General features: G+C 54.8%; 3 protein-coding genes across 4 annotated transcripts in view; all 3 read left to right on the top strand.

Moving 5' to 3' along the window:
- LRRC4B (leucine rich repeat containing 4B) overlaps positions 1–11,461 on the top strand; it is a 32,677-nt gene extending 21,216 nt beyond the window's left edge. Inside the window, 2 exon segments of the mRNA XM_020971959.2 lie at positions 9,552–11,155; positions 11,157–11,461. Of these exon segments, the coding sequence (XP_020827618.1) occupies positions 9,552–11,155; positions 11,157–11,367 (1,815 nt within the window). The 3' untranslated portion in view covers positions 11,368–11,461.
- Positions 11,462–15,557: 4,096 nt separating this feature from the next.
- Positions 15,558–18,771, top strand: ASPDH (aspartate dehydrogenase domain containing). The gene is made up of 7 exons (XM_020971964.2): positions 15,558–15,754; positions 15,847–15,991; positions 16,230–16,314; positions 16,900–17,049; positions 17,133–17,353; positions 17,444–17,598; positions 18,603–18,771. Exons 1-7 carry the CDS (start codon positions 15,700–15,702, stop codon positions 18,647–18,649), a joined length of 858 nt encoding a protein of 285 aa, XP_020827623.1. The 5' UTR covers positions 15,558–15,699; the 3' UTR covers positions 18,650–18,771.
- Positions 18,772–19,455: 684 nt separating this feature from the next.
- Positions 19,456–24,230, top strand: JOSD2 (Josephin domain containing 2). Of its 2 annotated transcripts, none has more exons than XM_078146437.1 (5): positions 19,456–19,623; positions 20,552–20,744; positions 22,528–22,653; positions 22,843–23,037; positions 23,199–24,230. In XM_078146437.1, exons 2-5 carry the CDS (start codon positions 20,560–20,562, stop codon positions 23,296–23,298), a joined length of 606 nt encoding a protein of 201 aa, XP_078002563.1. In that variant the 5' UTR covers positions 19,456–19,623; positions 20,552–20,559; the 3' UTR covers positions 23,299–24,230. The 2 variants fall into 2 exon arrangements, with proteins under 2 accessions (XP_078002563.1, XP_078002564.1); XM_078146438.1 differs by lacking the exon at positions 19,456–19,623 and adding an exon at positions 19,746–19,849.
- Positions 24,231–24,535: the final 305 nt, after the last annotated feature.

The following is a 24,535-nucleotide window of genomic DNA, read 5'->3' as shown; positions in this document are numbered from 1 at the left end:
TATTACAACATTTCAGATAAGGATGGCGATGCCCATAGTGCCTACCCCCTCAGAGCTGGGGTGATAAACTGAGAAAAGGTGTGGAAACCGCTTTGGAAACTCCAAGCATGAGACAAATGGCCAGGGACATCACCCCTCCTCCTTCCTAACTATGTCCCCTTCTGTCCTCTCCCCAAACCCCTCATGCAGAGTCTGAGTTCAAGGAGACCTCCCAGGCTGACTAGTCCAGCTTATAAATGCCGCCCCTCCCCAATGACTGGTGAACCAGCATGCTCTGGAAGTCCTCCAGTGATGGAGGGAGTCCCTGCCTCCTGAGGCAGCTCATTCTGTCCCTGGACAGCGCTAAGTGTGAGGAGCAAATGTTTTCCTTAGATTGGAGCCTAGACTTGCCTCTGCAGCTTCCACCCATCACCCCTCGTCCTGCCCTCGGGGCGAAGCAGAATGAGTGCAGCTGCTTTCAAAATGACAGCCTTTCAGAGATTTGAAAGGCCTGCTAAGCAAGGCCTCTCTTCTCCAAGCTCAGCACCCCCAGTTCTTTAGCCAGTTCTCAAATGTCACAGTCCCCTGACCAGTCACGATCTTCAGGATGCTTTCTAACTTGTCAACATTCTCCAAAAATTTGACCCTCAGAACTCGAGCTGGTGCTCCAGACATTGCCTGACCATGGCAGAGTGCAACAGAGCTCCGCCTCTTGTGCCCTGCAGACCGATCCTCTCTTAGGGTAGCCCAAGATTGCATCAGCTCTTCTGACCATCCCCCGTGGTTGGCCCACTCACATTCCCAGAGCATTTTCACACAAATTGTCATCTGGCCCTAACTTCCACTAGGACATGTGAAGATGACTTTTGGTGCCATTCATCGCTATTAAACTTCATCTTATTAGATTCAGTCCATTGTCTTAGCCTGTCAAGATCTTCACTCTATCATCCAACATGTTAGCTTTCATTCCCAATTTTATTTTTCAACTGCAACTTTGATTAGCTTGTTCTCTTTGCCTTCAACAAAGGTATTAATAAAACAACCTAGTCCCAAGCACAGATTCCTAGGGCACTCCACTGGAAACCTCTTTCTGAGATGACATGGTCCAATTAATGTCTACTCTTTGGATCTGACCTTTTAATCAGTTCCAAATCCATATAAATGAGCTGTCTCTAAGCCACATTTCTCCACCTTGTTAAGAAAAATAATAGTGTGAGAGATTCTGTGAAATACTTAGACGAAATCTAATTAAACTACTTCTATTCATTCCCTTAATCTGCCATTTCTAATTGTCTAGTCCAAAAAGTATGACATCTGACACTAGGAACCTGTCTAGACTGTGACTGTGACATCTGATCTCAGACCCTGGGGTTGGGTAGCTCAAGAGCTGCCTTTGTTAAGTTTCCAGAAAGACAGCATGTCATTGTACTACATATCCAGCAAGGGAGTGCAATATATGAATTGTTCACTAGGAGGTCCTTTGACATATGTGGGAGATAACGCTCTCCTAAGAGACTGCACTACTACTACTGGCCCCCAGGGGACGCTCATTCTGCAAATACCTGCCAAACCCACTGAGGTGGTATTAAACAGCTTCGATTTCTCTCTCAGAGGCCTAGTCTGAATTTAATCTAAGGGATGTGGAATATTGCTCAAAATATTAAAATACAAAATCTACTCTTTGTAACTAGCTCTCGCCCCCAACATGTCTGGATTTCCTGTCCAGTGCATTCAGAGACTCCTTGTGCTGTAATCCCCTAATTTATCATACATAGAATAAAATGAAGAGGAAAATAAAACCTGACATTCCTGTACAGAACACATTCACCTTCTGTCATCTCCCAACCCTCCTCCCAGTTCTTTCTGATCTTCAGACCCATGCACAGGGAAAAGGATGAGGAAGCTAAGCATTTAAACTCCATTCCAGAATCAAAGGCTAAAAGAGAGAAGTCAGCTCATCTACTTCATCATCCCAGCAGCCCCAGCAGCTCTTAGCGTTCTCAAGGCTCCTGGGCTTCAAGGCTTTGCTTCAGGATGAGAATGTTTTCCATTCGCACTAGCTTCTGGTTCCCCTGGTGCTATTGTTCCTAGCTACTTCAGCTTCTGGAGTCCAAGCCTCTGCACATGCTCTGGCCACTGGCTGCTCTCCCTGCTCTTCCAGAAATCTGAATCCAGGTGAAGCAGAAGAAAAACAGTAACAATGAAAAGGGGATGATGAGAGATAGAGAGCATCATTTTGTCCTATTGAAAGGCTGCAGCCCAGGATGAAGGGGCAATGAAAATGAGTTTCCTGAGCCAGGATCATCAGAAATTTTTCTGCCAATCTCTCTCTCTCTCTCTCTCTCTCTCTCTCTCTCTCTCTCTCTCTCTCTCTCTCTCTCTCTCTCTCTCCCTCCCTCCCTCCCTCCCCCCCATTGATCTCTGGATCTCTGTCTTTCTCTGTCTTTGCCTCTTTGTCTCTCTGTTGCTCTGTCTCTGCCCCTTTGTTTCACTCTGACTTTGTCTCTCTCTGTCTCTGTCTTTCCCTCTCCTCCCTCCCCAACTCCAACAAGAAGGGCCACTGGTTACAAAAGGAATTAAGATCAGTCTGGCATGCCCTTGATGAATGCATGCTGGCTTTTCCTTCTCACTACTTCCCTTTCCAGCTGTTCTCTACCCTTTAATCAAATGGTCTAGAATTTTTCCAGGTGACCAAAGCAGGTTCCCGATCAGTAGTTCTCAGCCTCCATTCTCTTTTCTCTTTTGAAAACCATAATACCATTGTTTCTCTCCAGGCCTGGGCCCCTACTTCTTGCATATTCTCCATGATTTTTCAGAGATCTCTCTTACAGAGATTCAGGCATCCCACTCATGGGCTTTTTCAGGCCCTTGAGATGCAGTTCACATGGACCAGATGATCCTTCATAGCAGCTAGGTGCTCCCTAACCACTGTCTAATTTGGGTTTTTTTAATTGGGTAAGTGAAGATTTCCCCCTGGTGAGGAATGTCCTCTGCCCATGCTAGTCAGCACCTTCTCAGCAGCTTGCAGGCTCAGAGTTAAGCAATGGGAGAGCCCAACTGGAGAGGTGGGTCAACTTTCCCAGGGCTCCCCTTCCTCATATTGGAGAAATATGGACATACCTGCTGCCTTCCTCTCCCTTCCCTGTGACTTTCCTTACTCCCTCTCTATCTTTTTTTTAAACCTCTTGTTTTATCCTCTCTCTAGCCCCAGGTTAGGAGGACAAAGGATGCCAAGAAAATCTCCAAATCCTTACCCCTATCCTGCCCTGCCCTGCCCTGCCAAAGGTTTCTCTCCCACACCCATCAAAGAGAATGAGATAGACATCTCTGAAGAAGTGGAGACCCAAGGGTCCTGGCTTCTAGCTCCTCTAGTTAATTTAGTTTATATTTTTCCCCTGGGTAGGGCGATCACTGAAGCTGGGGATGCTAACCTGGCTGACATCAGTCTGGAGAGACTTCTCTAAGAGAGGCATTTGGGGCCAGATTTGGGGAGGCCTAGGGGAGACGTTCCCCTTTCCTTGGATCTGACCCACCAGGATTGCTGTTTTCATCATACCCACAAGCCTTCGCTGCAACTCCCAGGGTCACTTGATTGGACATTTGAGTCACTTTCCCCTTCCAGTTCTGAGCCATAGTTGAATTTAGCCAGAGTGTATTTATAAGGAAAAGAGGAAATTTACAATTTATAGGGAAAAGAGGATCATTTACAATTTTATCAGTGAGTTGGAGAAAAGCATAGATAAGCCTCTTGTTCTGGATTGTGACCTACTGCAGCCTCTTGTCTTGGACCTGCCCCTGCTCCCGACCCTCTCCTTAATGGAGACTGGGGCTTTCACCCTCTTTCACCTCTCATCATCCCTGAGTGCTCAAATCCTGCCAATTCAACCTCCCTAGTACTCTCACAAACAGTCCTTTCTCTCTCACTCTCAGAGCCAACATGTTAGACTCAGCACTCATCACCTTTCCCTAGACTATGGTAATAACCTTTAACTTGGCTTCCTAGATCTCAGGCCGCGCAGCTACAGGAATAAATGCACAGCAGTGGCCAGCCCCTAATCCTTCAATGGCCCCTTTTTACCTAGAGGACAAAACACAAACTTAGCCTGCCATTTAAAGCCCTCCATAGTCCCCACACAGCAGAATATTTTTGTCTTGTCTTACCTTCTCCCGTATCCATATATGAAGATTCTCTCATTTTCACCTGCAGTGATCATAATTCCTATTTAAAGGGTGCTTTCCTCACAACAACCCAAGGACATAGGTAATACAACGAATTTTATTCCCATTTTTCAAATGAGGACACTGAGGAACAGCAAGATTAAGTATCCGAGACTGGACTCAATCTTAGTTCTTCTGACTCCAAGATGGTACTTTTTTCAAGATACCATGGGTAATCCCGCTCTTTCTTCAAGGTTCAGCTCGGGTACCTCCAGGAAGCCTTCCCTCTTCCTCCTAACTGAAAATCATCTCTCCCTCCTTCAATTTCTTAGAACACCGTGCCTAGATTCTTGTTCTGCCCTCATAATATACTTTTTTGTGCTTTTAAAAAAGTGTTGTTACCCCATCCCCCTTCTCCCTTGGACCATCCACCAAACTAGAACACACACACACACACACACACACACACAGCCTTTGTGTTAGATATTTGCAGTAAAGCAAAACATTCTCTCACTGACCTTGTCCAAAATTTCACGTCCTTTCTGCATCTAGAGTCCTTCTCTCCTCTCTCAGGAGGTGGCCCTTCAGCGTCCTGCTTCATCCTTGCATTTATCTGAGGTCTTAAGGCTTTCCAAGTTGTTTGTCTTTCCCATGTTCTTATTGTAGTATAAAGTGTTCTCCCGTTCTGCTCAACTTCCCTCTGCATCAGTTCAGATAAGCCTTCCCAGGATTCTCTGAAATCATCCCTTTCGTTATTTTTTAAAATTCCATTACATTCATATATGATCACTTGTTCAGCAAATATTCCCCAGTGGAAAGGTACTCCCTTTGTTTCCAGTTCTTTGATATAACAAAGGCATACCCCTATCAGCATGTGTGTTTATTAAGCACCTACTATGTGTCAGGCCCTGTGCTAAGCCCTAGGGATACAAAGACAGGCAAAAGATAGTCTCTGCTCTCAAGGAAGTTACAGTCTAACGGGAGAGACAAGAAGCAAACAAATATATACAAACAAGATGCTGATTGAGTAAAAACATGATGATCTCAGAAGGAAGGCACAGTTAGAAATATCTGTGTCCTTGTAATGACCCCATCATACCTCCCTGGGATCATGTCTATTCATATGCATCTCATTACAATAAGCATTTGTTAAGCACCTACTATGCACCAGGCTCTGGACTAAATGCTGGAGGTAGAAAGGAAGGCAAAAGACTGTCCCTGTCCCCTTCAAGGAGCTCCTGGTCTAATGGGTTACTAGCTCCTTGAGCCCAGAAAGAGTTAGGGGTTTTTTTGGTCATATCTCCTGTATCCAGCATGGCATTTGCTGGTTTATAATAAATGTTTTGTTGAGTTAGATTGAATTGGATGCTAGAATCAGGACCCAAAAAGATCTCAGCAGACCACAGTGACAAGCAAAATCCAATAAGATGAAGTTTAATGTGTATAAATGTAAAATCCTTCACTTGAGTGAATGATTTGCCAGGGATTTGGACCAAGGGATGTGAGGGTACGCTCATCATCAAATTTGCAGATGATACAAAACTAACAGCCTGGATAATCGCATCAGAATCCAAAAAGACTTTGACAAGCTAGAGCTCACACCTGAATCTAAGAAAAAGAAATTCAATAGGGACAAATGGAAAGAAAGTCTTCCATTTGGGGTCAAGAAATTAACCTCACTCATACATGGATGCAAAATGCCTAACTCAGCAGTAGGACTTGTGACAAAGATTTGGGGGCTAGTGTGGACCATCATCTCTCTGTGCGCCAACATATGAGACAGCTGGAGAGAGTACTGACCTGGAAGTCAGGAAGACCTGAATTCAAATCCAGCCTCAGACAGTAGCTGTGCGACCCTGGGCAAGTCACTTCACCCTCTTTGCCTCAGTTTCCTCATCTGTAAAATGAGCTAGAGAAGGAAATAGCAAACCACTTCAGTATCTATGCCAATAAAGCCCCACATGGGGTCACGGAGAGTCAGACACAACTGAAACAACCGAACAACAATGAAGGTGGATGTGGATATGGATGCACACACACACACACACACACACACACACACACATGCATATATATGTAATATATATTACTTCAAGGCTCCCAAAGCATTTTCCTTAAAATGCCACGGGTAGGATAAACTCTAATTTATCCACATTTTATAGATGAGAAAACTGAGGCTTCAGGAGGTAGGGGTCACACAGCGGGCATAAATGTCAGATAGTATTTGTACCCAGGTTTCCTGTCTGCCAGTCAAGTATTTTTCCGACTATGCCATGCATGCACTTATAGGTAAGTTCCTGTTGGTCAAAGTTCAGACAAGATGACCTCTGAGAACTCTGCAGTGCTGAGTGAGATTCTAGCACCTCTCTGAAGACAGATAGGATGCTGTAGCCAAAAGCTGTGGTAGACGCAGCATTTCCTGGTTTAAGCAAATCTCCACGTGAGCCCATCTGGAAGTGAGACCTACTCCCTGAGGCTCAGCCCATGGGGAGCCCTGAGATCCCCAGGTTATGTCCCTGCCAGGCCTGCATTGAGCCTTCTTCCTAGTCCTTGAATGTTGGATTGGAAGGGCCCTCAGAGATGGGATGAGAACTAAAATGTCTGTGATGCTTTCAGGCTTGCAAAACTGTCTCCATCCATTTTCTCCAATGAGACCCTTTGAGGTAGGGGCTAAATAATAGTACAATTATTGGATAATAATAGATACCAAACCCCCATTTTACAGATGAGGAAACTGAGGCTTACAAATGTTAAGCCATTTACCCAAGGTCAGATAGCTAATAAGTGTCTAAGGCAGGATTTGAACCCAGCTCTTCCTGACTCTAGACCCAGCTCTCTGTCCTGGGGCCATGCTACTTTTCATATAACATAGTTTAACCACTTGGATTGACAGATGAAGAAATGGAGCCCCAGAGACAGAGTCACCCAGGGATAAAACCTAGCTTTTTATTTCCAGTGGGTCTTTCTGGTTTCCAGATCTCCTCTCTCCCCAACCTGTCTGGCTTCTATAGGGCCCTGCTTTGCCCACCTTCTGGTGAATCACCCTAGTTTATTGGCAGGGCTATAAGAAGTGGCATGATCCCAGCCTGGCCCCAGCCTGGCATCGTGCCTGCACCCCCCAAGTGATCACTACTGACCTCTCCCACCCCAGACACTCTCCAAGTAAGTAGGTAAGCCGGATTCAGGTTGTAATAGCAGAAGCCCACTGCCCAGGTTGGGGAGCCTAGCCATTGGATTATAAAGATTCAGACCCAGAAGAGACCTAGGAGGAAGAAAATCAACGTTTATCTAGTGCCCACCATGTGCCAGGCACTGAGCTCAGTGCTTCCCAAAAAATTATCTCATTTGGTCCTCACAACGACTCTGGGAAGTGGGTGCTGTGATTATCCCCATTTTACAGCTGAGGAAACTGAGGAAAACAGTGGTTAAGTGACTTGCCCGGGCTCACACAGGGGTAAGTGTCTGAGGTTGGGTTTGAACTTGGGTATTCTTGACTCCAGGCCCAGCACTCTGTGCACTGTGCCACCAGCTGCCTTTAAAAGATTATCTGCTGTGATCTAATAATCTAATATCTACTGCTATTTATCTGAAATGCTGCCCTCAGTTTCAGCAAATTGCATCTAGAGGGTCCTCAGACAACTCGAGGGTCACCCTCCAGAGGATGCTGTGTCCACTGCTAGGGTCATTTTTAGGAAGGACCTAGAGAACCAGTGTCTGGAAGAGGCTGACCAAAACCGGCCATCAGAGGGTCAGTTGAAGGAGCTCAGAGGAGCACATGAAAGCTGTCTTCAGGCAGGATGTGGAGTGGCCTGACTCAGTATGAGGCCCCACATGACCTTGAGCTGTTTTCAGGACTCTGGGGCTGCAGGGGTTTAGCCTCTCTGACCCTTTCCATGACTCGATGATGGCTCAGACCCCCATTCTGGCTCTGTCCAGCTTCGTGTGCTGCTCCCTAAGATCCAAATCCTTCCACTTGTGAACCCTCCAAGGGTTGGGAGGGCTTGTCACATTGGGGAAAGAGATCCAGCAGACCTGATTCTGCTCAGCTCCAGAGCAGACCTCTCAGCAGTGATAGTGGGAATTCAAAGGGAGGCAGATTTGGACTCTGCCTCAGAAAGGACTTCCTCACAAAGAGAGCTCTCCAGAAGTGGGATGGGCTGACTTGGTAGGTAGTGAGCTCCCTGTCACTGTAGGTCTTCAAGCAGAGATGTTGTGGAAAGGATTCCTTTTCATGTGTAAATTGAACTGGGATCTCTCTTAGGCTCCTTCCTGCTTTGAGCTTCTAAGATTCTAGAATTCTAGGTACCAAGGGTCTGGGCCATCTGGGACCAGAAGGCCTGAGAGGGTTAGTAAGAGCAGCCCTCGGGAGCAGAAGATGCTTGAGGTGAGCCCTGAGCCCAAGGCTCACCTGCTGCTGAATCCAGCCCACTGGACGTGAGCCCCACTTGATCAACAGCTGCATTGAGGGAAGGAAGTGACATGCCATCATCCCCATTTTAGAGATGAGCAAAGTGATGGATGTTTCAAGAGGTTGAGTGAATTACAGATGGTGAGCCATATTCATGGCTCAGGACCTCCTAGCTGTACCACAAGTGACCCCCACCCTGAGAACTAGCCATCTGATATTTGTGTGGTAGGGGCGGGGGCTGTCACTCCTACCTCATCACTTGTTGGCAGTATGACCTTGGGCAAGTCACTAAGCCTCAGTGTCATCATCTGTAAAATGGGAAGAAGTCTTGCATCACCTGAGATCTGGACACAAAGTGCTTTGCAAACACCTTGCTCCACTGGAAAGTCAGCTCTCTGCCATTCACCCATCAATTCCTCCAACAAACACTGCATAAGCACCCATTGTGTGCTGGGCCCTGCGCTTGCTCCTTGGGGACAACCCAAAGGTCCAGGCACGTCCAGGCCCTCGGAGGCATCTTGGGAAGAGCTCGGGGGCCTGGAGGCAGATGCTCAGGATCAGATGCTAGCTCTGAATGCCCAGACGCCCTTGAGCCAGTCTCTTCACCTTCCTCCACCTTCCTTTCTTCTGTTAAATAAGACACTCGCTACCAAGGCGCCTTCTGTGCCTATAATCCTGTGATCCGCCCGGAGAAGCCGGGGATTCCCAGCTGGAAGGGGCCCTAGAAACCATCTAGCGCATGCTTGTTCTATTGAGGAAACTGAGATGTCCAGCTGGTATCAGTAGTAAGTGGCAGAGCTGGGTCCTGTGCTCTTTGCACCCATCCCTAGGCAGTCCCGGGCCATGTAGATCAGGAGATGCGCAAGGTCGGTCAGGAACGCTGTGAGATCAGGCGAGGGAGCTGGGAGCATCCCAGGGAAGGCTCCCCGAGGGAGGCAGTGAGGAACGCAGCCAGGGCCCCAGGGGAGAGCACGTCCTAACTGGCTTTCCAACCCTTCCTCTCCAGGTGATCCGGACTGATACCTTTAAACACCTGCGTCACCTGGAGATCCTTCAGCTGAGCAAGAATCTGGTGAGGAAGATCGAGGTGGGCGCCTTCAACGGCCTGCCCAGCCTCAACACCCTGGAGCTGTTTGACAACCGGCTGACCACGGTGCCCACGCAGGCCTTCGAGTACCTGTCCAAGCTGCGCGAGCTGTGGCTGCGGAACAATCCCATCGAGAGCATCCCCTCGTACGCCTTCAACCGGGTGCCGTCGCTGCGGCGGCTGGACCTGGGGGAGCTCAAGCGGCTGGAGTACATCTCGGAGGCCGCCTTTGAGGGGCTGGTCAACCTGCGCTACCTCAACCTGGGCATGTGCAACCTGAAGGACATCCCCAACCTGACGGCGCTGGTGCGGCTGGAGGAGCTCGAGCTGTCCGGCAACCGGCTGGACCTGATCCGGCCGGGCTCCTTCCAGGGCCTCACCAGCCTGCGCAAGCTCTGGCTGATGCACGCCCAGGTGGGCACCATCGAGCGCAACGCCTTCGACGACCTCAAGTCCCTGGAGGAGCTCAACCTGTCCCACAACAACCTGATGTCCCTGCCCCACGACCTCTTCACGCCCCTGCACCGGCTGGAGCGCGTGCACCTCAACCACAACCCGTGGCACTGCAATTGCGACGTGCTGTGGCTCAGCTGGTGGCTCAAGGAGACGGTGCCCAGCAACACCACGTGCTGCGCGCGCTGCCACGCGCCCGCCGGCCTCAAGGGCCGCTACATCGGCGAGTTGGACCAGTCGCACTTCACGTGCTACGCCCCGGTCATCGTGGAGCCGCCGACGGACCTCAACGTCACCGAGGGCATGGCGGCCGAGCTCAAGTGCCGCACGGGCACCTCCATGACCTCCGTCAACTGGCTGACTCCCAACGGGACCCTGATGACCCACGGCTCGTACCGGGTCCGCATCTCGGTCCTGCACGACGGGACCCTCAACTTCACCAACGTCACGGTCCAGGACACCGGCCAGTACACGTGCATGGTGACGAACTCGGCCGGCAACACCACGGCTTCCGCCACCCTCAACGTCTCGGCGGTGGACCCCGTGGGGGCGGGGGGGCCCGGCGGGCCCGGGGGCTCCAGCGGGGGAGGCTACACGTACTTCACCACGGTGACCGTGGAGACGCTGGAGACCCAGTCTGGCGACGAGATCCTCCTGCCCCGAGGGACAGAGAAGGAACCTCCCGGGCCCACAACGGACGGCGGCTGGGGCGGGCCGCGAGGCCCCGGCGAGGCGGGAGGGCCCGCCTCGTCCTCCACCACGGCGCCCGCCCCGAGGTCCTCCCGCCCCACAGAGAAGGCCTTCACGGTCCCCATCACGGACGTGACCGAGAACACTCTCAAAGACCTGGACGACGTCATGAAGACCACCAAGATCATCATCGGCTGCTTCGTGGCCATCACCTTCATGGCCGCCGTCATGCTGGTCGCCTTCTACAAGCTTCGCAAGCAGCACCAGCTCCACAAGCACCACGGCCCCACCCGAACCGTGGAGATCATCAACGTGGAGGACGAGCTGCCCGCCGCCTCCGCCGTGTCCGTGGCTGCGGCCGCCGCCGCGGCCGGCGTGGGCGGGCGGGGACAGCCACTTGGCCCTGCCCGCCCTGGAGCGTGACCATCTCAACCACCACCACTATGTGGCAGCAGCCTTCAAGGCCCATTACAGCAGCAACCCGGGTGGCGGGGGCTGCGGGGGCAAGGGGCCCCCCGGGCTCAACTCCATCCACGAACCTTTGCTCTTCAAGAGCAGCTCCAAGGAGAATGTGCAAGAGACACAGATCTAAGGCCCTGGGGTACCCAGGGGCCGCTCCCTGGTGTGGAGGGGACGTCGTCGGGGTGGGGTGGGGGGAAACACGGCTGGGGACGCAGACGCCCCCAATCTCCCCGTTGAGGGGGGAAGGCGTGATCTTGGACCCTTGGACCCTTCACCCACCCCCACCCCTGTCCTCTGGGACGTGAAACCCTCCCAACGCCCTGCAGGGAAGGGGGAGAAGGGGGCACCCTGACCCTTTGATTCCTGGTTTGCATCCCTGACTCCCCCAGAGTGGGAAGCCCTGGTGGGGATGGGAGTGTTGTGGGAGAGAAGGGGATGGTAGCAACGTCGGGACTGGACCTTGTTGGGGATTCTACGTAGCTGCCCCCACCCTCTCTATAGCACCAGGGGATGTGGGGTTTGGAAGAGGTTGCCAAATCCTTCCAGGTCTTTCCTCACCCTCCCCACCTCCCCCAATCCACCATCCCCATGCCCTGCCAACCTTCAAGGGGAGAGCTTTTTTGAGGGGCCCTCTCCCCCCACCCCATCCCCCAACAACCCCCTTTTATGGTTCATTTTTGCAGTTTGATGCCTTCCCTTCTCTCCCCTCCCTCCCTCCAAACCGAAGAGACAGACGGAATCATCTGAGCTCCTCCTATCCCTGGCCTGGTCCCTACCACATGCTAAGCTCCAAGCCCTGGCCTAGCCCCACCTTGCCCATTGGCTGGAGGGAGGGGGGAGCCCCAGTCCCCTGCCCCCGACCACCAAAATCCTTCCCTTCCCCAAACCTGCTCCATAGACTTTTTTGATACCGAAGGGAGGTGTGTGTCGATGACTACCCTGCTCTGTAATTACTTTAAAAAAAAGAAAAGAAAAAGTAAAAAAATTTTTTTGTCATGAAAAATAGAGAGAAATGCAAAATTCATGAGAGTGAGAGAGTGAGAGAGAGAGAGAGAGAGAGAGAGAGAGAGAGAGAGAGAAAGCTACATCAGACCTCTCCTTCCCCAGGCCTCAAACACAGAAGATGATTAGTGAGGTCATCTCTCACAATTACTGGGATGAGGATGGGCTTGGGGCCCCCCATCCCCACCCCCTAACACAGTATCAGAGAATGCTAAAGATAGAAGAATTCTTTGAGACCAACCCTTTCATTTTAAGCTGAAGAGGCTGAGGCTCAGAGAGAAGAGACAGATTGGGTCTGTTGTCTACACACCATTTCCTACCTGTATGACCTTGAGCCTGTCCCTGTCCTTCTATGTGCCTTTGTTTCCTCAACTGCAAAGTGAAAGCCTCAGAGCAGATGAACCTGAAGGTCCCTTCCTGCTCCTGACCCCAGCACAGTGTCTATTCTGCTACTTGAGAGCAGAGCTTAAATAAAGGTTTGAAGGAAGAGAAAGGGGGAGGTCTTTTGAGTGTGGCTGTGTGTGTGTGTGCATGTGTGACTCCTTTGGGGTTCCTGGTAAAAGAACATTGGTGGAGTGCCAAAGGATCCATCCATCCATACCTTGGAATCAGAGTAGCAGCTGGAAGGGCCCTTAGAGATCATTGAACCCCTCTATTTTGTGGAGGAGGAAATCAGGTCCTCAGGGGTCAGAGATCAACCCAAAGCCCTTCCCCCCTTCCCCCGGGACATCCATGGCAGGCCTGGGATTCCTGTGGAGAGTGCCTGATTCTGCCACACTGGCTCTCTGACCCAACCTATCTCTCTCCTCTGTGTGTGTGTGTATGTGTGTGTGACTTTCTTTTGCTCCATGTCTCTCCAAGACTGTCGGTGTCTCTGCATTTCTTCTTCATAGGGAGGGGGAGAAAGCATCAATGTGGGCAGTATTGGGAAGAAGGGGGCAGAGCTATGAGAAGACCAAAAGCCATACAGTCAAGTATCTGTGCAGGAAAGGAGAGAAAAGGAGTGAGGCAGCAGGTGAGGGTCAGAAAGGCAGCTGCAAGAATGCAGACAAAAGGTGGGGACAGAGATGGAGGAGGGTGTGTGTGCACAACAGCAGGAGGGCTAGAAGAGGAAGAAATGGGAGGATAGGAGCAGTGAGATAAAGGGAGGAATCCCAAATGGAGATCCCTGGTGCCCCTCATCGCTGGGCAGCGAGGGATAAGAGGAGGGAGGAAAGGAACCAAGGAACCAAGAGGGAGGGAAGGGAGACCCAGGGCTGTGGAAACATGGAGACACCCAAAGGCAGCTGAGGAGAGGCTCCCAGATGCCAAAAGAAAGCACAAGAGGGGACCAAGAAGGACGTAGGCATCAGGCTGAGGGGGGACAAAAGACTGGCCTGGCAGCAGCATCTCTTCATCCATCCCCTACTTCTCCCCCCAGATTCATAGGGACAAGTACAGGTGACCCAGCAGGGAAGGTCCAGATGGAATCAGAGACAGGTAGAGATGGGAATAGGAAGAAATGTGGTCACACACACACACACACAGAAGCCCAGGCGTGCACTGAGCCATGGGCACAGCCATACCCTTGGAGGCCCTAGGTCCAGATTCAGTCTCCTGAGACGGTGACACAGCCTCACATTGAGAGCCACACCAGCAGTCACTGAGTGACGGATGTCCAACCTTGGATTGTCTGATGAGGGAGGGTGAGATGGTGACACTGTAAAACTTTAAAAGATGCCATGAGGGACAGTCACTGAAAGAGACCCCACCACCACCCCAGGCAAAGTCAGAGGGACCACCGAAGGCATACAGCAGAGATACCCAGGGCCCAAAACCATCGGATGAGAGAGGCAAGAGACACAAGACAGTTTGAGCCACTCAGTCTTAGCACTCTTGGGTAGGTGGGCGGGAGACCTTAACCCTGATGGCCTTCCTTCCCTCCCACCCCCCAGCCCACAGGAGGAGGGGCCCATAAAAGATCCCAGATTAGAGAAGAGCCACCACCTGGCTCCCTACAGCTCTGCCCATGGCCTCCCCAGCCTCCAGGACACAGCCTCCCTCAGGTCTAATAATGCCTTGCCTCTTCCCCAGACTCCTTCTTCTCAAACTTTTTGTCTCTCTCATCTGTTTCTGTGTTTTTCATCTCTTGCTACCTATGGTGGTGTTCCCCCACTGTAAAACCAGAGCGTCTCTCTGTAAGGCTCTGAATGGAAGGGGAGGCTCTCCCCAGCCCTGGATCTCTCTATTCCTTCCCATTTGCATCGCTCTTTCCCTCCCTGTGTGTGTGTCACTGGGCTCTCTCTCTCTCCCTCTCTCCCCATGCCAATCCCTGTTGCCATGGTAACACTGCAGCAGACACCAGGTGGTTGGGGAGGAGGGGCTGGGGATGGGAGGGGGGAACCTCGGCTGCCGCAGCCTCTGCCGTCTCCATCCTGGGCACAGGAGAGGAGAGAAGCAGGGGGGAGCCCACAGAGTGCACGGGGCTTTCCTGGGCCCCAGACTGTGAGCCTTCTCTGAGACCCAAGATGCAGGGAGTCTGGGACAGCGCAGGCTGGGCCCTCCCTTCCCTAGCTGTCCCCATCAGTGTCCTGGGGGAAGGACAAAGGTCAGAAGTCACTGCCCTCACTGCAGATGGATGGGGGAAAGGCTGGGGACAGAGCAAGATCAACTCAGCATCCCCTCTAGCCTGTGCCTCAGGAGGGGGCTAGGGCTTTCCCCACCCCACAGATATATCTAGGAAGGATGCGGCTGCTCCGTGCCTGGGCACTTCCCTGAGGACACCGGTGGGCAGCAGAAGGGTGAGGGAAGGGGGCAGGCTAGGGAAGGATATTTGCTGGGCAGCCAGAGATGGAACCCTAGCCCAGCAGGCTGGAGGTGGGGAGGAGGTATGGCAGAGACACAACCTCGCCTAAAAAGGAGATCACAGAGACGTGCACAGGAGTCAGGGACGCAGACCGAGGCAGGGACAGCCCCTTAGTGGAAAGAAGGAGAAAAGGGAGAAGCCAGGACAAAGGGTCGGATGAGAGAGACCCAGAGCCTGCAAGAGACAGGCTGAGCACCCATCCCTGTGTCTGACTACCAACCCGCCCTCCCCCAAATGGGGTGAGGTTTCCATGGCAACCTGGCTGGGCCTGCAAGGGGGAGGGAGAAGGTTGCAAAGGCTTTGGTTGCAATAAGGAGGCGGAAGGGGCTTAGCACCCCCAGGGAAGGAGAAGTTGGCTGTGGGTTATTAATGTATATGCTGAGAGACAGCCTTTGAGACACTTCCAACCCAAATCCTGGCTGATGAGAGAGGGAGAGACACCACCCTGCTGAATTTGGGAAGAGTCCTTTCTCAGGAGGGTTCAGGGATCTGCCCTCCCCTTCTCTCCAGCCAGGGGCCCTGTTGGGGCAGCAAGCACCAGGTCCAAAGGTCACCTGTCCAAAGCTCAGCACTGGACAGTGTCAGCCTGGTAGGAGGGCTTCAGGAGCACCAAAGATGGCAGAGGATCAGAACCTGAAGAAGGTTGGCCTGCTGGGCTATGGGCGCCTTGGTGAGTAGGGTGTCCACATGCTGCCTGTCAGCCCTAGCCCAGGCCTCTCCCGCTCCCTGACCTGGCCAGGTGTCTCTCTCCCATCTCTACAGGTCAGGCCTTGGCTGCTAGATTGCTGGCCGAGGGGGCCCAGCATGGCCTGGAGCTCGTCTTTGTCTGGAATCGGGACCCCAGGAGACTGCAAAGCACCCTGCCCCCTGCCCTGAGGCTCCATGACCTCAGTGCCCTGGGTGATAGGTCAGTGACCTCCAGCCTTGCTGTCCTGGTGGGAGATCCTCCATTTGAGAGTCTTGGGGAGCACACCCATCAATCCACCACCCACTGGGCCAGGAGAAGCTAAGGTTTCTCAGGGCCTCCTCGCCAATGACCTACCTTACAGGGGCCCTGTAAAGCATTTAGCACAGCGCTAAGCACATGGAGGCACTTAATAAATGCTTGTCCCCTTACCCCCTTCTCCTTCCCATCCTCCCTATAGGAGTCCAGATCTGGTGGTGGAAGTTGCTCATCCCAAGATCATCCATGATTTGGGGGCCCAGATCCTGAGCCACGCTGACCTCTTGGTGAGGCTTCCCCTTGCCACCCTGGGCAAGTCTCTCCCCCACCCCAGCCCTCTGTCTGCCAACGGGAGATTGGAATGATGATGGTTCCCAGGACCCTCCCAGCTTTACTATTCTGTTGTAAAGGCTCTCACAAATATGAAATTCTGTGTCCCGTGTACTGATAACAGCCCCTCTCCCCTGCCAAGCTCTCCTATTCTGCTTCAAGGCCCCTTCCAGCTCTGACATTCTGTCCTGTGCATTAAGGTCCCACCACACCCACCTCCACTAAGCTAATATTCTGCTTTACTGTCCCTCCTGGCTCTGTCATTCCATGTTCTAAGGCCCCTCCTGTCTGAGACAGTCTATATTCTGTGTTCCAAAGTCCCTTCTCAGACCCGACACTCTCTGTTCTAAAGTCTCAATGAGCTCTGCCATTCTGTTCTACATTCTAAGGACACTCCCCACTCCAAAACCCTACATTCTGTATTACAAGGTGCCTCCCAGCTCTGATGCTCTAAGCCTGATTCTAGATAGCTCTCCCTTTCTTGGGGCCCTGCACCCCCAGAGAGCCTTTCCAGTCAGGCTCCTGCTCTCCTGTCTTTCCAGGTGGGGTCCCCCTCAGCCCTCGCTGACAGGGACACAGAGCAGCAGCTGCTAGAGTCCTCAAGGAAGTCGGGCCATTCAGTGTTTGTGGCTCGGGGAGCCTTGTGGGGAGCTGAGGACATATGCCGGCTGGATGCCTCAGAGGGGCTACAGGTAAGGAAGGGCATGCAGTGGCTGAACTGGTGAGGGCTGGGACGTGACAAGAAATTCACAGCCATAACCTGTGACCCCTCTAGAGTCTTCGTATAACGATAGCAACGCACCCTGATGGCTTCCGGCTGGAGGGGCCACTGGGCAGGGCGCCCCAGGAGGGTCCCCGAACTGTGCTTTATGAGGGGCCCATTCGGGGGCTCTGCCCCTTTGCCCCCCGCAACTCTAACACCATGGCAGCTGCTGCTCTGGCTGCCCCAAGCCTAGGCTTTGATGGCGTGGTTGGAGTCCTGGTCTCTGACCTCAGGTGAGCTGGGATTGGGGCCAGAGGGTGAGGGGAGCCCTGGCAGGGCATCATTCCCATCCCCAACCCATGACCCCAACCCTCTGATCCCAGCCTAGTTGATCGGCATGTGATAGATGTGGAGTTGAGGGGACCTCCAGGCCCCAGTGGCCAGAGCTTCTGTGTCCGGACCCAGCGGGAAAACCCAGCGGAGCCCGGGGCAGTTACCGGCTCTGCCACCCTAACCACCTTCTGGGGCAGCCTCCTGGGTAAGCCTCAACCCCCAGCTCCCAGCTCCGAAGCCCCTGAGCCTCAGCCCTTGCCCAGGCCCCACTGCCTCCTCTTCTCCTGATGGCAATGGCACACCTAGTCTTGACGTGTCTGTCCCCTGGCTGTCCTCGTTCCTTCTGTCTTACTGTATGTTCCTGAAGTCCTGGACAGCTCCACTATCTCTGGTTTCTCAGATACCAGGCAGTATCAGCCATGGTTTGATACCCCTAATGAATGACTTTCTGAGTCTAGGACATCTGCCATACTCTGGCTCAGTCTTCCTTATGGGGCCCTTGCCTTGGTGGAACTCAGCATGCAATTATTAAGTGCCTACTGTGAGCCCAGCTAAGGCTTTGGGAAGTCACAGATGAGTCAGATGGCTCCTGAGTCTCAGTGAGCTTCCAGGTGAGACCTGGGTGAGATCATGGCACAGAGAAAAGGGAAGGATTGAAAATCCCAGGAGCCAAATTCAAAGCCCATGCCTGCCCTATACAGTCTGGGGGATTTTGCTTCTCACTTCTCTGAGTCTGTTTGCCCTGTGCTTCTCCCCAGCTTTGTGCCCAGTATCAGACCCAGGCTTCTCCCTCCATGCCCCCTTGGTGCCCAGCGCGAGGCCTGGGCCTCCCCTCCCTCTGTGCCCCCTGGGTGCCCAGCAAAGGGCCTGCACCTCTCTCCAGTATGCCTCCTTAGAGACATGCATACAGAAGGCACTTAATCAATTTGTGTTGAATTGAAATCACCGCATAAAGAGAAAGGGAATGGGGACAGAGATTCTCAGGACAGTCAGAGATGGCAGAGACATCTCTGTGATCCTCAGATCATCGATTTAGAGCAGAAAAGGCCTTCAAGGCCATCTAAACAAAGCCCTTTGCCTGACGGATGAAGAAACTGAGGCAGACCAGAGGGAAATGACTTGCTCACAGCTACTGAGGGTCACAGGTGGGATTGGAAGAGAGGGGGAGGCTGTGAAAGGCAGCCTGTCTGTCTGTCTGTCTGTCTGTAGCCTGTGGCAGCCGCAGTGCCCCAAAGCCTGGGATCCAGCTGTGCTGAGGAGAAGGCATCCCGGAAGGAAGGCTGCCCCTTGCCTGGTCCCAGACTGTGCCTCAGTTTCCCCTTTCTCATGCCAGCCTTATCAGCCAATAAAGTTTGGGGTGTCTTTACTGCAATGGAAATCCCTGGTTTCCTCAGTGACTTTGGGTCTTATGCTGGGAGCCAGAGGGGAGGAGAGGAGACCCCGACTCAGTGCTAGGCATAAGGGGCCAAGAAAGAAGCCTGTGCTCAGCGCCCAGGTCACTAGTGCCCCCTCCCTGACAGCCTACCCCCCCCAGTACTGTGTGGCACCATGGGGGTGGAGGGCCCCAGGTTTGGGGTCACCTCCTGAGCCCCCATCTGACCCTTAGGTATTGGGGGTCACCAGCACAAGATGGGGGGCCCAGGTTTGTCTGAGAACACTTTGGGGGTTTCAGCAGACCACCAGCTCCACATGGCTCGAATATTGTTGTGTGGGGGTGGCATTCAAGGCTCTGCTCTACTTGAACTTGGCTGTGCTACTGGTCCCTCCCAGACCCCACAGCCTGCCTGTTGGGCCATTCTCTACCTCAGTTTCCCCACTCTTGTCTTCCCCCCCAGGCTCTGTGGCTCAATTTCCTCATATTGTTCTTGTTTCCCCACTATATATTTGTTTCAACTCTGTGCCTCGGTTTCCCTACTCCGTGCTTCTGCTTCCCGAGGGATTATGGGAAGGCCATTTTAGGCCGGTCTGAGGACGCTTCTGCGAAGTGCGGGCCTGAGGCAGCCCCGTGGCCTCCTGGGAAGATGAGTCTGGCGTCAGTCGCGAGGGCTTCTGGGAAGGCCAGGCCCATGCGCGCCTCCGCCAGGCCGTCTGGACCTGTGAGCCCGCCGCGAAAGGTTCTGGGAAGGCGAGTCCCTTTGTAGGCCGAGGGGCTTCTGGGAAAGCGTCCCGCAGGAGACCGCGGGGGCTTCTGGGAAAGGGTTCCGAAGGAGGCGTGAGGATTTCTGGGAAGGTCAGCCTTGGCGCGGGGAGCTCTGGGAAGAACGAGTCCCACAGGGTCCGGTGAGGGGGCGGGGGTGGGGCTTGTTGCCAAGCGACTCGACGAGAGGGAGGGGCCCAGCCGGGGTTCAGGCCCTGCCTGATCCTCAGTTTCCCCATTGGCACGGCTTGGGGCGGGGCGGGGCGGGGCGGGATCTCTAAGCGTCAGTCCGCGTCCCCGCGCTTGACTCAGGTCCTTGGTCAGTGCGGCGTCTCTTGGCAGACTCTCTGTCTCTGGGCCCCCGTGTCTCTGTCTCTAGGGGCCCCCTCCCCCCGTCTCTGCCCCTCCCCCATCTCTGAGTCTACCTCTGTCTCTGAACTCCCGCCCCGTCCCCCGTCTCTCTGTCTCCGGGCTCCCTGTCTTCTGTCTCTCAGCCCTACATCTCTGAGTCTCTCTCTGCACCCCCTGTCTCTGCCCCTCAAATCCCAGTCTCTCTGTCCCTGCTTCCCCACCCCTGAATCTCCCTATATGCCTCTGAACCCCCCTCTGTTTCTGGGCTCCCATCTCTGCACCCCAAATCTAAGTCTATCTGAACCCTCTTCTGTCTCTGGGCTCCCCTGTCTGCACCCCAGATCTGAGTCTCTGTGTCCCTGCCTCCCCATCCCTGAGTCTACCTGTCTCTGAACCCTCCGTCACTCTGTCTCTGGGCTCCCTTCTCTGCACCCCAAATCTAAGTCTCTCTGTGTCTCTGAACCCCTCTCCATCTGTCTCTGGGTTCCCCTGTGTCTACACTCCCTGTCTCTGCCTCCCATCTCTGCATCTCTGAGCCCCCCATCTCTGAGTCTCAGTCCCTGGCCCGCCATTTCTATCTTTCTCTGAAATCCCCCACCTCGGCATCTCTGCCTCGACGTCCCCTCGAGCCCCTGAGTGTGGCTCGTGTGTCTCTCCCGTGTGTGCGCAGGACCCTGGATGTCGGGGAGCCCGGGGCCTCCGGGACCCCCGGAGGAGGGGGGCGCGCCGCCCCCCGGGGCCGAGCCCCCCGTGCCCGTGTATCACGAGCGGCAGCGCCTGGAGCTGTGCGCGGTGCACGCACTCAACAACGTTCTGCAGCAGCGGCTCTTTAGCCAGGAGGCGGCCGATGAGATCTGCAAGAGGTGACGCCCCCACCCCGACCCCCTGCGGCTGCGGGCACGCGTGGGCAAGCCCATGCCCACGGGCCTTCTCCTGGGACGCAGCTTCGAGGGCCTGAGGGGGTCAGCAGTGGACAGGAGCCCGGGCCGAGCCTCGAGGTCGTCTTTGGGCCTGCTTCCCCTTTTGAAAGGCTGAACGAGTGATCCCTTCCCTGGGACAGTGAAGGCCCAGAGGAGGGGAGCAAGGGGCCGCACGTCCTGCAGCCTTCTTAGAGGCCCAGAGAAGGCCCTTAGAGCCAGCCAGTCTTCTCATTTTACAGATGGAGAAACTGAGGCTTAGCGACAGAGAATGGGGGGGGGCGCGCGCTGTAGTCACTAACCTGGCAAACGAGGAAGGTGAGAGAGGCTGGTCTTGAATGCCCTGCTAAGGAGGTCGAGCTCCCTTCCGAGGAACCTAAGAAGCTATAGCAGGTTCTTGAGAATGAAAGAATGAGGGCAGAGCCTAGCATGAGCCAGGCCCCAGGGCCCTAGATGGGGCAGGAGGACACTCTGAGATTCACTGAACTTGCCTCTGTAAATGAGGGCCAGGCCTGATGACCTCCGAGGAGGGCCCTCTCGGCCCTAGCTTCAGCCCGCTGGAGGTCAGGGTCTGAGCTTCCCCGATGTCGTGGGTGGGGGTTAAGGTGGGAGCCCAGGAGAGCAGGCAGGGATCAGGGCCAGCTGCGAGAGGAACAGCCGACTTGATGAGTCTGTGGAAGGGCAATGTATGTTCACTCTCCGGTGAGCCTCACCACCCCCAGGGCAGAGGCAGCAGGTCCAGGTTACAAAGAGGCAAAAACCGGGCCCTCCCCTCAGGTAGCTCCCGATCTGGTGGAGACCACCGTAGACATACTTCAAACACTCTGTATGCAGAATAAATAGCTAATTAAGAATTAAGGGGGGCTGGGGAAGGCATCCTATGGGGGGATTCAGTAGTGTGTGCGGGGGTGGGGTGGGGGAGAGAGCCCCGCCCCCGGCCTGGGGGACGGCCAGAGAGAGGGGCAGGAGCCGAGAAGGCCGGGGTCCCTGGACAGAAGAGCAGTGGGGCTGCAAAGGTGGGAGGCAGCCGGGCCACGCAGGGCTTTGAATGACGAGCGCAGAGTTTTGTACTTGAATCTGGAGGCCATAGGAAGCGACTGGAGGTGATTTAGTTAGAAGGGAGTTAGCTAGTCGGAATTGAGCTTTAGGAAAATCCCTTTGGGAGCTGAATGGAGGATAGACTGGACAAGGGAGAGCCCCGGGCAGGCAGATCCCCCAGCAGCCATTGCAGGCGGCCATCCATGCGTGAAGTGCTGAGGCTTGGGGAGAGGGAGCGACGATGCGCAGAGCAGAGAAGGCCAGGAAGGGTCTGGCTGGGATCTAGGGACGCCAAAGGAACCTTGTGTCGCCAGGCTCCACTGGTCCATTCAACAAAACAAACATTCATTATGCTCCTGCTGTGTGCAAGGCCGTGTCTCTGGGCCAGGGGCTGATACAAAGACCAAAGGAAAGGAGGGGTGGCCGAGCCTGGGGGGTCGGGGGCGGCTCACGAGGAGTCTTCCCCATTCGGGGCGCCTCCTCTCCCTCTTCTGGTGCTCACTGTCTCTAAGTGGGGGAGGAGAGGAGAAGGGCCTGGAGGGGGACAGGTTCTTCCTTCTGACTCTGCCGTTCCCATCTCTTGGGGGGCTCCTGGCCGTGGGGGCGCAGGACTGAGCAGATTCCCCACCTGGGAGTCCCCCGGGGACCCGAGGAGACTTTCCATCTGGGCCCTCCCTGCCTCCCCCTCCAGGTTGGCCCCCGGTTCCCGCCTGAACCCTCATCGAAGCCTCCTGGGCACGGGGAACTACGACGTGAACGTCATCATGGCTGCCCTTCAGGGCCTGGGGCTGGCTTCCGTGTGGTGGGATCGGCGGCGGTGAGAGCCTCAGCTGGGCGGGGGGGGGGGGGGGGGGGGGGGGGGGGGGGGAGGACTAGGAGGGAGGGGAGGGAAGGGCGAGGAGGAGGAGGAGGGAGGGGGGAGCAAAGAGGGAGGGGGAGGACGAGGAGGGAGGGGTGTCCCAACGGGCCGCGCCCGGCTGAGCCCCCTCCCTGCCGTGTTCCCCAGGCCCTTGGCCCAGCTGGCCTTGCCCCAGGTCCTAGGCTTCATCCTGAACCTGCCCTCCCCTGTCTCCCTGGGCCTACTGTCCCTTCCCCTGCAGCGACGTCACTGGGTGGCCCTACGCCAGGTGGGCAATGTTTACTACAACTTGGACTCGAAGCTTCGGGAGCCCATGGCCCTGGGGGGCGAGGCCGAGCTCAGGTGAGGGGCCCGGCGGTCAACGGCTGCCAGAGGGAGGGCTCATGGCCGCACTGGAGGGGCGGAGGCTCATGGGGCTGGGCCGGTGGGACCCAAGCAGGGCTCGGGAGGGCCCAGAAACCTGCCTAGCCCGAGGCGCCTGCCACACTCCCCTTCTCCCCCAGGGACTTCCTCTCAGCTGCCCTGGCCGAGGGTCCGTGTGAGGTGCTCCTGGTGGTAACCAAAGAGGTGGAAGCAGCGGGCAGCTGGCTGCAGCCGGCCTGAGCGCCCCTTCCCCTGACAGCAGGTCCTGAGGGACTCCCACAGCCTAGGCCCCCTGCCCAGAGGCGACTACCTCTCCCTGTCACATTGCTGCTGTCCCCTCCCTACATTTCCTGCCTCTCCTAGCAGCCCCAGTCCCGGGGTGTCTGCCTTCCCCGTATCTCTGCCCTCCCTGCCCTAGCTTCTGTCTGTCCGGCTTTCAGTGTCTCTGGAGAGTGTCAGGGGTGCCTGTTGAAGGCCTCCCGGGGGGGGGGGAAGGACAAATGAGGAAGGGGCTGCAGGGGAGCCGGGAATGCTCCTCAGCTGCTGCCCCCGCAGCCACTTCCTTAATAAACCTGGCAGCAGGCTGGAGCTCCTGGGGCCAGGCTGCACCTGGGAGCCTTATCTCCCCCCACTCCCCTCCAGGCTCCAAGTGCTTCAGCTAGATTAGTGCCTCTCCTGTGTCCCCAGCCCAGCCCTCCCCTCTGCTCGCTGCCCTCTGCTCCCCTCCTCCCTTCCTCAGCAGTCAGGTTCCATTGATCCAGCAGCTACATCCCCAGCCCTGTGCTGGGTACCAAGGGCCTGTATGCAGGGCTCACAGCCTGGGGCCTCCACGTGGGAAGCAGTCGCCCCAGGGCCTGTGTGGGCAGCCTCCTGCCATGTACTGGGCAGGGAGGCAGCCAGCTTCTGCTCAGATCTGAGGCGCAGGGGCCACAGGGCTGGACTTCCTAGGGCCCTGTGGGGGCTGTGTGCCCCCGGCAAGTTATTTCACCTGGAGACTGACTTTCCTCATCTGTAAAATGGGGATAAACTTAGCCCCCACCTCACAGGGCTGGTGAGAGCTAACGGATGCCAGTGCTTGGCCAGCCTTTGAAGTCCACCATTATGGTATTGATTACAACTGCACCCACATTCTGTGTCTCTGACAAGCGCATTAAAAAACCGTTCAAGTGCTATTGGAGGGCTGAGGGTCATGGTCCTTGCAGGTGGAGGGAACGGGAGCGCTGGGGAATGCCCTGATCTGACTACAATTGCATGTATAAGCAGCAGTGCCAGGCCCAGGGAGCTTTAGTACCAAGGACAATTTGGAGGACAGCGGGCAGCCCTCTAAGGGGGCTACTGGAGTGGTCCAGGTTTGTGGCAGACAGGAAAGAAGCAGCAGGACGTGAGGGACAAGGAACCGTGGGGGGTGTGACCCACCGAGGAGTCCAAAGTTGGGCCTGCTCAGGAGGAGAAACAGGTGGGGGATCCGAGGTGCAGG

Source organism: Phascolarctos cinereus, unplaced genomic scaffold (genome assembly GCF_003287225.1).
Source record: "Phascolarctos cinereus isolate Bilbo 61053 unplaced genomic scaffold, phaCin_HiC Scaffold_726;HRSCAF=1367, whole genome shotgun sequence".
Taxonomy (NCBI): Eukaryota; Metazoa; Chordata; class Mammalia; order Diprotodontia; family Phascolarctidae; genus Phascolarctos; species Phascolarctos cinereus.
The sequence above is the reverse complement of the archived record's forward strand: the minus strand, read 5'-3'. Positions and strand labels throughout refer to the sequence as shown.

Bases quoted from the DNA above. Each gene is read 5' to 3' on its own strand.
- ASPDH (XM_020971964.2), top strand. From the start codon at position 15,700: ATGGCAGAGGATCAGAACCTGAAGAAGGTTGGCCTGCTGGGCTATGGG. The intron at 15,992-16,229 runs GTCAGTGACCTC...TCCTCCCTATAG, and splicing joins CTCAGTGCCCTGGGTGATAG to GAGTCCAGATCTGGTGGTGG. The intron at 16,315-16,899 runs GTGAGGCTTCCC...CTGTCTTTCCAG, and splicing joins TGAGCCACGCTGACCTCTTG to GTGGGGTCCCCCTCAGCCCT.
- JOSD2 (XM_078146437.1), top strand. From the start codon at position 20,560: ATGTCGGGGAGCCCGGGGCCTCCGGGACCCCCGGAGGAGGGGGGCGCG. The intron at 20,745-22,527 runs GTGACGCCCCCA...CTCCCCCTCCAG, and splicing joins GCCGATGAGATCTGCAAGAG to GTTGGCCCCCGGTTCCCGCC. The intron at 22,654-22,842 runs GTGAGAGCCTCA...CGTGTTCCCCAG, and splicing joins GTGTGGTGGGATCGGCGGCG to GCCCTTGGCCCAGCTGGCCT.